At 33.5% G+C, this 13372-nt stretch overlaps 1 protein-coding gene across 3 annotated transcripts; it reads right to left on the bottom strand.

Moving 5' to 3' along the window:
* Nucleotides 1-2444: 2444 nt before the first annotated feature.
* LOC120353887 lies at nucleotides 2445-12692 on the bottom strand. Of its 3 annotated transcripts, XM_039439314.1 has the most exons (6): nucleotides 12499-12692; nucleotides 12215-12220; nucleotides 12100-12169; nucleotides 7093-7204; nucleotides 4661-4744; nucleotides 2445-2755 (listed from the first exon to the last, which is right to left on the bottom strand). In XM_039439314.1, exons 4-6 carry the CDS (start codon nucleotides 7197-7199, stop codon nucleotides 2587-2589), a joined length of 360 nt encoding a protein of 119 aa, XP_039295248.1. In that variant the 5' UTR covers nucleotides 7200-7204; nucleotides 12100-12169; nucleotides 12215-12220; nucleotides 12499-12692; the 3' UTR covers nucleotides 2445-2586. The 3 variants fall into 3 exon arrangements, with proteins under 3 accessions (XP_039295248.1, XP_039295247.1, XP_039295249.1); XM_039439313.1 differs by having other exon boundaries at nucleotides 12100-12220; XM_039439315.1 differs by lacking the exons at nucleotides 12100-12169; nucleotides 12215-12220; nucleotides 12499-12692 and adding an exon at nucleotides 11145-11330.
* Between the last annotated feature and the right edge of the window lie 680 nt (nucleotides 12693-13372).

Genomic DNA, 13372 nt, shown 5'->3' with positions numbered 1-13372 from the left:
ATGTAAATGTATTCAATAAATGCATACATATTTTACCTATTTCTATTGCTTATCCTAAATACATCCTATATATACTAGAGAACTTCTTTCTCTAGTCTAGTTTCTTCTTTCTCCTTCACTAGTATTCAAGAAGAATAAAAGAGAAAGAAGAATACTAGACTAGAGAAAGAAGAATACTAGACTAGGGAAAGAAGAATAAAAGAGAAAGAAGAATACTAGACTAGAGAAAGAAGAATAAAAGAGAAAGAAGAATACTAGACTAGAGAAAGAAGAATACTAGACTGGAGAAAGAAGGAGAAAGACTAGAGAAAAAAGAATAAAAGAGAAAGAAGAATACTAGACTAGAGAAAGAAGGAGAAAGACTAGAGAAAGAAGAATAAAAGAGAAAGATGAATACTAGACTGGAGAAAGAAGAATAAAATAGAAAGAAGAATACTAGACTAGAGAAAGAAGAATACTAGACTAGAGAAAGAAGAATACAAGAGAAAAAAGGAGAAAGAAGAATAAAAGAGAAAGAAGAATACAAGAGAAAGAAGAATACAAGAGAAAGAAGAATAAAAGAGAAAGAAGAAAACTAGACTAGAGAAGAGTATATCCATTTCACTCCTATCACTAATATTAATGGACTTTTATCAATAATTTGAATTATTTTAATTTAAAATAATGGAGGATTCAAAGGAGACATGTTGGGTTGTACCCAGCTCCATGTAGGATCACAACCCAACAATGTTGTTCAAGAATTTAAATCAATTATCACACTGAACTTATAATATAAACAACCTTATTTGATTGATATTGTGCCGTGTGCTTCAAACAAGTAGTATGCATCTATCAAGTAATGCTTGCCAAACCACTGCTCGTCAAGTAAAACATGTGCCGCCATTACTTGTGAGATAATGAGCATTATAACAGTTTCCTTCAATCTTCGCTATACTTCAATTTGAGAATGTAACACTTGACAGCGCATGCGTAGTACTGTACTGGAAATAGTAAGCATACGGTAGTCTGAATTTGTCACAATCATTTTAAAAAATAGACAAAATGAGGAAACTCCATTTTTGATCATTTTCAAGCCAACAGTAGTGCGTTTCAAACTGAATGAAGGAAAATTATTGAAAAACAACCAGAGCCAGAAATCATTATTTATTATTGTCTCACACCAACCGATTCAAGGATAAAGGAATATACAGTAAAAATGCTACAATATTCACTCTACAGAATTATTAGAATATAAATGATTGTAACACTTTTACTGTATTGGAATTAATTTGATACGCATTACTGTTGACTGAGAGTAATCTCTCATTAACAGAACCAGACCTCAATAAACCATTAGACTAATTGTTAATTAATGTTTGTATTGAAACTACTCCATTGGTATTGTGACTGAAGCGCTGAATAAAAAACTCAATTTTACAACATTTTCAAATAAACAGTGATGTGTTTCAAACAGATTCATAATGAAGGGAAAATGATTGCAAAACAACCAAATCAGAAATAATTTATTATTCTCTCACACCAACCGTTTCAAGGATGAAGGAATTTACAGTAAAAATGCTACAACATAAACACTTGAATGGAAATTGTAACACTTGAATGGAAATTGTAACACTTTTACTGTATTCGAATCAATTTGAAACACATTACTGTAGCCTGAGAGGTACTGCTTTCTCAACAGAAACAAACTTAAATAAACCATTCCACGAATGTAGCAAATTTTTAATTATTGAAATAGTTCAACTACTCCACTGGTATTTCCACAGCTAAAAACACTGAAGTCGAATTCAATAATATTGTATCCAGGTTTCAAAAATATTCAATTAAAGCAAAAAAAAGAACTCATAATACCATAATTATCACATATTTTGTTTCTGAAATTACGGTTTTAGCAAATACCAAAACATTTCTGTTTCTGAAATTACGGTTTTAGCAAATACCAAAACATTACTGTTTCTGAAATTACGTTTTCAGCAAACTATCTCAAAACATTTTACTTCATCACCAAGGAAATTTGTCGTCTACCATCAAATACAAGATTTGAAACGCATTAAAACAAAATTGAAAGAATAAATTTGCAACTTGTCAAAATCACAAGTATGATCAATCTCCTTATTCAATCATTTTCTATGAGCTGCAATATATTCGATTCCAATCTTTGTATAATCACCCTTGAATCTCATACAATTTAATCTACACTTGTATACAAGTCTAAACGTACCTCAAGCTCTGCATAACTCAACCGTCTTTTTTCTATTACTAGATTGCTATGCTTGAATATTGCACCTCCATTTAATGAATAAGGGAAAAAAATTCTTGCCCTGAATCCTCCAAATCGTTGAATGTCATTTAAAAGATTTCATATTATTATAGTCTACTAAATGAAACTAATATTAGCAATAACAATGCAATAAACAATCACCCTATATCAATACCATACAAAATATTAAATTTGTTAGTAAGGAGATAAAGAAGAAGAAAAGTGAGAAGAAAAAGATAATCATCATAATCTAAGTGAACTCACAGATGTAACACCTTATTACGGCAATGATCAGCAATCAGCTACAGAGGTCCAAAAGTGTTGATTTCTCAGCAAAAAAGAAGCAGCAGCAACAGTAGTAGCAGCAGTAGAAGTAGCAGTAGAAGCAGTAGTACCAGTAGCTGTATCAGTAGTAGCAGCAGAAGAAGATGACGTTGTAGCAGAAGCAGAAGAGAAGTGACCCATGTTGTTCTGTGGCTGCGAAGTCCGTTTTGTCCACTGCAAAACAACAAACAATGCATCATTATTATGGGATTTGCAATAAAATTATTCACAGTACATTTCAATGGCTATTTCTAGGGAGCATACAACAACTGATATCTCTTCACAAACGGTCACCCTTCCAAGAGAATCCAGAGCGCTTGTCACTATTTGGAACCATAGACAAGTGCCAATAGTATAGAGATAATGATAGGTATTAAAAATTAATGCTAATAAGATCATTGAAATCCATCTAAATATATTAAAGGAAAATATTGGCTTATACACAAACGGGATCGGAAATTCACGAATGACGCATCATCACGTCTGAACTACTGGACTGATTAATTTGAAATTTTGCATATTGATTCTTAATTTACCGAGGATGGTTATAGGCCTACTTGAAATTTTTTACGATCTCAGTAAGTCAAGTTCTTAATTAGTCCCTTGCGGAGCACGGGTTATTCGCTAGTAAAAAATTATAAGATCATTAAAATAAAAATAGTTCCATAAATAAACTTTAGTCTGTGCAAACCTTAGATTGCACCATTGCTCTAATGCCCGGTCTACACGACAACGATATTAGCGCAAACCTGCCAGGTTTGCGTCATGTAGACGGGAGATCGTTGTAAATTTCTGAGGTTTGAAGGTTTGTGCTTTCTTCGATCAATCTCAGCCAGGTTTGCGTCAATTTTTCTAGGAAACGATTATGTCTATCATTCTATCCATCAAAACCTAAATAGCTTCAAAATGAAGATAGAGAATTCGCGATTTCAGATTCGGATTCAGCACCCTCAAATTGAATATGTGCGAGGTCAATTCTCAAAAACAAGGAATATTTTTTAATGGATAATAATGATCTTATTTACTCAATAGTAATGTAATAGATATAGTTATTCACTCTTCACTTGATAAACAGTATTCTTGATCATTATTATTATTGAGGAGAAGGAGAAGTGGGAGGAGGAGGAGGAGCAGGTGGAGGACGAGGAAGAGAAGGAGGAGGAGGAGGTGGAGTAGGTGGTGGAGAAGGAGGAGTAGATGAGGAGTTGATGGAGGGGGGTGGAGGAGTAGGAGGAATAGTTGGGGGAGGAGGAGGAAAAGGGTGTGGAAGAGGAGGAGTAGGTGGAGGAGGAGGAGGAGGAGGGTTGAGGAGGTGGAGGAGGTCGATGAGGAGGAGGCTTGAGTTATTCATCTCAAGTTTATAAACACTTCAAAGACTTCGTATAGAATTTAAATATGGTTTAGTTTATAATACAGGTTTGTGTTAAAGTTGGTGTCGTGTGAACAGAGTTTTGATCAAACTTGGCTCAAAGCCACATTTGCGCAAATATCGTTGTCGTGTAGACCCGGCATTATGGAGTACAGTGCTGCCAAATTTCCCAGAATTCTGAGAAACTGTGAGTTAATTGTGCAAAAGCCTTTTTTTATAGAATCAGCATAAAAACGGCAACAGTGTGCTCCTATTGTTATATTGAAGTAACATTGGCCATAAAAGCCAGTTCTGCAAACTAAGGGTTGCACAGACTATAGTGCGAAAACAACAATGCTAATGCATGATGTAGGTCCGGTTACACGAAATCCTCATATTTTAACCAGGATTAAATGTCAAAAGAATCAATCTGAGTAGGAGTTTTGAAAAGAACATGATGAAATCAAAAGTACTTGAAATCAAACAAGTCTGAAATATTGACTAGAAAATTTGTCACGCGAAGTTCAAACACTATCTTGGCATTAGCCACATAATCAGAATTTCAGTACTTTTCAGGCTTTTTTATCAGTACACCGACAATATAAGAGTGCTATATTTATTGTCTATTACGATAATACGCTGAAAACCTGAGCTTATAAGAAATTTCAAAAATGAATGGAAATTTATAAAATTTCAAGATGGAGAATAGAGAGGCATGTTGAAAGACTGACCTGTCAAGTCCTACTAGAAGTCTTCGGGACATGACATCATGATGCCCGGCCGCCCAGCTCACATCAGCATCCACCTCCACCAATCTGAAGCAAACAATAAATGCCATTGAAATTAATAAAACTATAAAATCAGATTTTAAATTAAGCAGGCGACATATCAGCAGTAGGAACTTGAACACAAAGTATCAAGTAGTGATAGGCTATTTATTAAATCGATTCGAGACAGATTTTTTTGAAATGAGAGGAATGATAATGCCCACAAATGTGAACCACCGGAATCACTTTAAGGCAAGTTATTTGAGACAAGTAAGACAAGTTTTGCATCCTTGAAAACGTTTGTTTCTGACAATTTAGGTTATCTTATGTTTATTCTATAAGTCAAATATTTCTATAAGACATTCAATTTCGATCAAGTAGGATTCAAGTTAGGTTACATCATTTTGTTTATAATCTGTATTTCGATTGCATAATAATATTCAACAATATTGACCATCCAAGTAGGGTTATAAATTATTGTATTTCAATAATTTGTTTCAATATCAAACACTTTAGTATCCAAGTAGATCTAAATTACAATTAGGTTATAATCTGCATTTCAATTATACACTTGAACTTTATACACTAGCATTTGAATTGGATTTAGGTTTTATTTATGGTCACATTTTCAAACTATAAATTTGAAACAAGATTTTGTTATTGAATCATATAATTATTGGATGTTGAACAACTCATGATACACTCTGTTGAAATAAATATTCAGTACATTTACTTTGTATTCAACACAATCAGCATTCATTTCATTTATGAAATATAAATTTATAGCAGTATAAATTACATGTCTTGAAGTTAAATTTCTTTGATATTGCTACATAATTTACAGTTTTTGATGGTCAACTTCACCCTTTCAGTATAAAGAGTATCAACAGTTGCTTTGTAATATTCTTTATTTATTAATTGAAAATTCATTCAGCTTTGTATTATTCATTATTCAGTTCAAATTTCATTGATCTTTATTGTTCATATATAACAATTTGTTTTTTCTCAATATATTCAAGTCAATATTATTTGGTCTTTGTTTACATTATTTGCCTTTTTAGGTCTCTAAGATTCAATACTGCAGTATTCTGCTTCCATATAAATTGTGGGCTTAATGCGCATAAGCCCACAATTTCATTCATGGGTTTTGACTCCAAATTTGGATTCACAACCCTGGTCCTCCTATTATTATTTAGTATTATCATTAACTATTATCATCACTAACTATTGGTTACCGAGGAACCAAGTGTTATGCACCATTTTGGTAATCAGACTATCAATTACCATACCTATTTCATCTGAAGTCCACGCTTATCGTGTTGGTGTATAATAAACATAAATGTAAGTTATTTGGGGCAGGTCAACAAGTGGTCACCCTTCCAACTCAGGTGCAGACATGTGTAAGATGAATTCCAGTTGAATAGAAACGAGTCAAGCAGAATAATAATAAACAGGATTTAAACGTGGTTTAGACGCTGGCTTTGTAAACCAGAGGCCTGGGTTCAAATCAATCTGGGTTCAAGATTTTTTTCTCGAGCCACTCCCATGTTTGGGATGACGTTAATGCGTCGGTCCCGGATGCCTCAAATCAGTCGTTAAGTCATATCAGAGGCATGGAAATCGATCAGGGGCGTCCTGAAAACTCTGACACCAGACCTGAGACAGCCAGTTCACTGGGCATTGTTAATATTAACTAAAGCATAGACTATTAATATTGACTTCAATTAAATTTATTCCATTGGAGGAGGATTTTATTCAATAAAGAATTCATAAATTTAAGATGCCTAAAATGATCAACATACAGCTGGAAGACTTTAGCCCTCTGTGACTGGCCACTAACGACAGGACATGCATGATGAACGTGTGTGTACATATGTCACCATACATTTTTTTATCATCACAGCGAAAGGGCTTTGACAAAAGGGCTTTTTGAGGAAAGGTTTTTCAATTTTTGATATTTTCTTGTTTATTTTTACATCACACTATTTATTCTATTAGAGGTTAAATTAATTTGTATCATCATAAATTGTAATTTTCCAGTGGTTTATTCATGGTTATTGTTCATGTTAGAAAATGCTTTCAAACTGTTGATTTTTGTTCGACGCCTCTCGCTGATGACCAAACATGCTTGATGGACATGTGTGTGCTTGTTCATCAAGCATGTCCTGTCGTTAGTGGCCAGCCTAATACCTCCGCTACACTCTCGCCGAGTCGCTCGCCGAATGTCCAACATCTCCAATCTACATAGGATCGAAGGTGAGCCGAGCTGTGGCATACTAAGTCATCCACACTCTCGCGTTCGCTGTCTTTCGTTCAAACCCGTCGAGAATGGAGAATGCCGACATAAAACTATTTTTAACTTAGAGTACGTTGAATACTGAAAAAATTGTAAGTACCTGTCAAGTGGCATCATGAAAGCTGTGGTCCATGACAGGAGTGAATCAGTATGCCAAGCTGCATACTCCAACATTCCATGTCCCCACCACAACCAAACTGCTCTCATCACACCTGTAACATAACACGAGAATAATATTTTGAAAATTCATTACCAAATTTAAATTGAGCTCGCAGAGGTCTGCTTTAGTTCTTCAAGGTCATTGTTGGACCGAGAATGGGGTTATTGATGTTGGATGTCTAGCCGGACGAGTTGGGTCAACTGGAGGTCCATCACACCCGACATCCCAAGGTCAACCGTCTAGTCAGAGTCGAGTTGGAACGTGAGTGAGGATGTTGGACTAACTCGTGGACCAAACCAGTCGGAGCGTGAGGGGTGGAAGATCCAACTAGTGGTCTTACTACCGGTCCAACATTGTTGCACAAGAAATCGGATAGTGATAAGGTACGTCCAAACATGCAGAACCGAACCTCGAACAGCGCAGCGAACTGTGCATTTCGTCAAGCATCGCACCGCGCAGTGAACCACACAGGGAATTTAAACAATGACATGCAGTCACCTGGTAGATATTTTCCAATTTAAATAATAGAGCGCCTGTTCTGTACATTTTTATTTTAGTAATTTCTACTTCAAATCAGTAGTTTTAGTGAGTTTCAGTGATATCTGAGAATATCATTTCAAGACATTTGAGTTTCAATGAATGATTTCTTCAAGCATGATTAGAATATTATTTAATTTGGATTCTCTCATCATAATTGTTTATGGATCAATTGATCATCTATTTTGAATCAATACGTACTGAATCTGTAAATCAATTGAAACCAAATAAATAATTTAAATCGAACAGGCTAGTTTTGAATATCTGGTGACAAAGTATTTTAGAGTGAAGTTATAATTGATCATCAGAAATTATTATTATTATTATTATTATTATTATTATTATTCACCTCGCTTATTCGGCTTTGATCAGGATCATTTCGATAAACCGAGAAATGAAGCTAAATGCTTTATTTTTCAATGATGTATCTTCTCTGTGAGTTCAAATTATACTGTAGAACTTATTAAAATAAATAAGAGTATGGAATCTATTCCAGTCAATTTATGATTAGTTAATGAAATAATAAGATGTTTGTAATTTTAAATGAAATAATTGAATTGGACGAATTGTCATGGTACTGAGTTATTGGTCAACACTATTTTACTAATAGAATTAATCCATTTATTAATTTTTCAGAAGTTTGAATTAAATATTATTCATCAGTTTCTATCAATTCATTATTCATGACAATTAATTTATCAAAATATGAATTTAATAAAATAAGAAGAGGAGTATACTTCTGTATTCATGTTCGCGAACTTGTTCGCATGTTTTCCACTTGTGATGGATAGCCAAAATTGGACAGCGAAAGGCACGGCGAATTGTAAATGAGGGCTCTGATTGGCTGGAAGTACAGCGTTCGGCGAGCGGCACGGCGAACGGTTCGGAGAACGGCACGGTTAACAGCTGATTTTCAACATTTATTTATTTAGGCTATTTATTAGGTTAGAAAAAACAATACAAGTGGTCACCTATCCAACTAAGTGCAGACACGTGTGAATTACACTTGAATAGAAACAAAAGTCAAGTACATTATTAAAATACTGAACAGGACCTAAACTGAAGCATAGATGCAAATTTATTTCATTATTTGGAAAGGAGTAATAAAATATAATCTTAATTATACAACAATCAACTTCATATTATAAATTATATTTACGACTGACACTGGGGCACAAGGAATCTTCCTTATGCCGGTGTTTTTGTCTCACCTACTGTACTTATGCATGTGAACATGAATTGAATCTTCATTTTATAACTATTATTTATAATATAAAGGATATCATTTCGTTATTATATCTAATTAAATGTATGTATCTTGGTTCAAGTGCAGTAGCATATACTTATATTTATTTTTGTGAAGCTTTTTTGTATTTTGTTTTTGGAAAATAAAATTCATTCATTCATTCATAAAAAAGAACTGGCTTATACAAGTACGGGATAGGAAAGTAACAAATTACGAATCAACACGTCTCATCTACTGGGCTGATTAACTTGCAATTTTGAATAATATAGATTCTTTATTTACTTAGGATGGTAATTGGTCTATTTTCTATTCTTCAATATCTTATTATGTCAAGTTTCACCTGCCAGTAAAAGATAGAAGTTTAAGATGCCTAACATGACCAACATACAGCCAAGCGCATCATCACTCGTTTGATCAAGTAACGAGCTGGAAAACCTTAAGATGCAATTCCTTAGCGACGACTCCACGATTCTAGCCGTGCGACTAAAGTGATGCGGCTCGAGCAAACTTTTATCCTGTTGATCTATCAAAAGCAAACCTGTTGATAGGTTAGCTACTACAACATTGACCGTTTACCGTAACTTGTTTCATGGATAAAATACTGAATAAAAGATAAACCATCGACAATTTTTTTATAATTCGATTAAAACAAAAAAAAATGTAAAGTGAACGCTAACTATTAAAATGAGAATGTAATAGCCAGAGCCTACCTTCTAGTTTCCTAGCAAAGAAATTGCCGAAATAGCATCAATTATAGTATTTAAAACACAAAGAAACATTAAATTATTTATGAGTTAATATTTACAAGAAAACTATTATTACTCAAAAGCACCATAAAAGGAATTATAACACAACAATAGATGGACAGGAAAGCCGACTGACAACTGACACCGCCAATTCGACTTCGATTTTTGTAGGAATGACAACCCAATATCGATATGTTGCTTCCAATATATCGACTTTTGGCCATTCAATATATCGGGTGAATATCGATTTTTCTTCACGGTACGAATTTTTGAAAAACAATAAAAAACTTGAAACTCATTAATTATAAGGAATGAGGATGAATTTTAGTGTTTAGATTCATTTTCAAGATAATGGCTAACCGAGCTTGCAAAGTACAAATAATTATAACCTTGAAAAAATATATGGGCATATGTATTTACCTATTATATCAATATTTTGGATAGTAAAGTACGGTACCTACTAAAATAAAAAACAGTGATATTAAAGTACAATTACAATACAATTATAAGAGTGAATAAATGTAGGCTGTGGGTAAAATGTGTGATGGAAATAAATAATATGGCCTACCTGTTTCAAAAATGGAATTTAATCACTTGCAAACTTTCATTTCAAATTTTCAACAAAAATAAATCAAGCAGCCGGTAAATCATAATATCAATTATACTTTCAATAAACACATCACAAGAACATAATATTGAGCACAAACACGATAATGAACTGAGATTTAACGCTAGTAATCAATAAAATTAATGGGATACGAAATGAAAAAGAACCATCATGTCTGATCTGAACTGCAAACTGCCAAGACTGAACAGCTAGGTTGCCGTGCCAGGTAGTACAAGGCACGCCATCTACATTGCAAGTTTGGCATAGACCAATCACAGAGCTCGACACAAACTAACAACCAATCACAGAGCTCGATTCTCGAGTACCTTGAATCGCTCCCCTGAACAAAGGAGAAATTAAAACTAGAACTAGGAATCATGCAGTAAGTAATGCGATTTCAGATTTAGAGATTTGTCCAGAATTGTTTAGTGATTTGCAGCTAACTCATAAATCAATATACTGTACTATTAAAGAAGATAAATAATCAAGTTGTATTTTTGTTTGAAGTTTTGAAATAATAATCATGTTCTGTGATTTTTCGATTGCATACTGAGTAACTTTACAAACGGGATCTATAAAATTATAGAAACGTTAAAGCAAAAATTACATTTGAAAATTTAATTGATTTTAAATTTGGAGATGAACTGCAAATCATCAAGACAATACGCCTTTCTCCATACAACTCGAAAGATTCTGAAATAGCAAAACCACTGCAAAATCTTATTATGAATAAATTATGGAATGTGAGCGCAAAATAAAAATAATACTAAAATCTGTAATAATTAAGTACAATCTCAGTTAATTGGATTGAATGTATGGGTGAGATGGATATGAATAGTGAAAATCAATGTCCTACCTTCTATGAAAACGGGACTTCCATCACATACACCTTTCACTTGAAATTTCTACACAAATAAGTCGCGTAGCCGGTAAATCATACACCCCATTCATAGAATCATTGGAAGGGCTTTATAATACGCACAGATATTATAATTATATGAGATTTTACACTAGTAATCGATGAAATTAATGGGACATGAAGTGAAAGCAACCATAATGTCTGAATGAACTGCGCAAAATGCACTAGACGACTAGACGGAACAAGTAGGCGTGCAAGGCGCGCCATCTGCCGAGTGAATATTTGGCATCAACCAATCACATAGCTTGACATAAAACTAAAAACCAATCACAACGCTCGACACAAAATAGACAAGAGATCAACCAATCACAGACCACGTTTCTCCCGAGCAGAGTTAATCGGTCCCCGGACAAAGGATACGATAATGTCGTACAGCAACGAATTTGAAAATTTCAATATGGCCAAAAATAAAACAAGAAAACCTAAAAAATATTGGCTTACATTTTCAAATACATTGTATTTAAATTAAGGGTTTCGGTACTGATTTTGTATTAAAATAATAATATCAGACATCGGTGGATAGGGGTTAAAGAATAAATTTGAAATAGAACTAATATGAATAAAATAATACACCCCAACGGCTGCCATGACAGGCAAAAATTAAAATATTAAAAGCAAGTCCTGAAAGACAACTTGATAATATTTGTCATAGATAATTAGCAAAAACATAATTTATTTAAAATTACCAGATTAATATTGAAACAAGTACCAATGAAATAAAGATGGTAAATATAATATGATGACAAGTAAAATCAGGTTTTGGAAATCTAAGTAATTTGGATGACAAAATTTAAGTTTGTGGTTGGCTTTAGCTATAACAGCCCAGTGGGTTTTTTAGCATATTAATTTACTAATTAATTGAACGAATGAGTTAATGAGTTATGGTACTTACATGTTACATTCTGCTTTCAAAAGTCTTCAGCGACTTTGACGAGATATTTGTTCTGGAGTAGCCATTTATCACAAGTAGCCATTTATAGCCACTTAACACAAGGTGTTAAGTTATCCTCAACCTGTAAATTACCAAATTTTGGCTATACTGAAACTATTTGACAACAGAATAAATAATTTTATCAATAAAAACGTAGCAAGTAGACTTCGGTCGCCCACAAAGGTAATATTACAAATCAATTGAAATTAATCTCTTCATGAATTTCAGAGCACAAGATGGTTAAGTAGTAAATAAAGATTTATAAATAAAATTACAAGGTGTTAAGTAGTAGGTAGAGATTTTATAAATAAAATATTATGAAACATAATTGAATTGAAAAATTTCAAGCAACGTACTTACCCAAACAGCTTCATACACAAAGCAGATTTCTGATGTAGGCTATCACTGAAATAATTCGAAACTTTCACATAATGTATTCAATATTACTAGAAACATATTGTAATTATTGTAAAAGAAGATAGCTTTTCATAAACCACTGAAATCCGAACCGAAAACAAATAAATTGAACAAAATAAATTTACACAAAACGGACCGACGCTCTTACAACTGCTACTTCCAAAATGCCTTCTGCATTTATTTGCTAGTGTTCAACAAATATCAGCTGATTGTATAGTTCATAAAATGACCACCGCAGAGCAGCACCCGACTGGGGTTTCTGAACGACCATTATATTCGCGCGCAAATTCAAAACATTTTAAAACACTAAGTGCCGGTTGCACAACAACCGGTTAAATTTTGACCATGATTAATTTCACAAGAACCAATCAGAGAAGCCGTCTTTTCGAAAACGCCTTCTCTGACTGGCTCTCGTGAAATTAATCACGGTTAAAATTTAACCGGCTGTTGTGCAACCGGGCCTAAAAGTGGCCTAAGATTGATTTTGTAAAAACAACCTAATTTTGTTGAAAATATCCTGTGCGGAACTTCTGAAGCAATTCTTGATAGTACCTGATTACCAGTGAAACATCCCTTTTCATACTAAACCATTCTTTTTTCTCAAAAATGTAGGAGATTATGATTGTATCTTCAATATTTTAAATAGAACAGTCATTTAAGATGCATATCGTACCCATACTGGCAAAACTCACCAAGTCAAAAACTACAGTTTTGAGTTATAAGCATAAATAGAATTTTCGGAGATTACTACCATGCTACAAAGAGCAATCGCGTTTAGGTTTCAATACTTACTACATGGCAATGATCGAATTTCTTA

The sequence above is a fragment of the Nilaparvata lugens genome, chromosome 12, assembly GCF_014356525.2.
Source record: "Nilaparvata lugens isolate BPH chromosome 12, ASM1435652v1, whole genome shotgun sequence".
Lineage (NCBI taxonomy): Eukaryota > Metazoa > Arthropoda > Insecta > Hemiptera > Delphacidae > Nilaparvata > Nilaparvata lugens.
The sequence above is the reverse complement of the archived record's forward strand: the minus strand, read 5'-3'. Positions and strand labels throughout refer to the sequence as shown.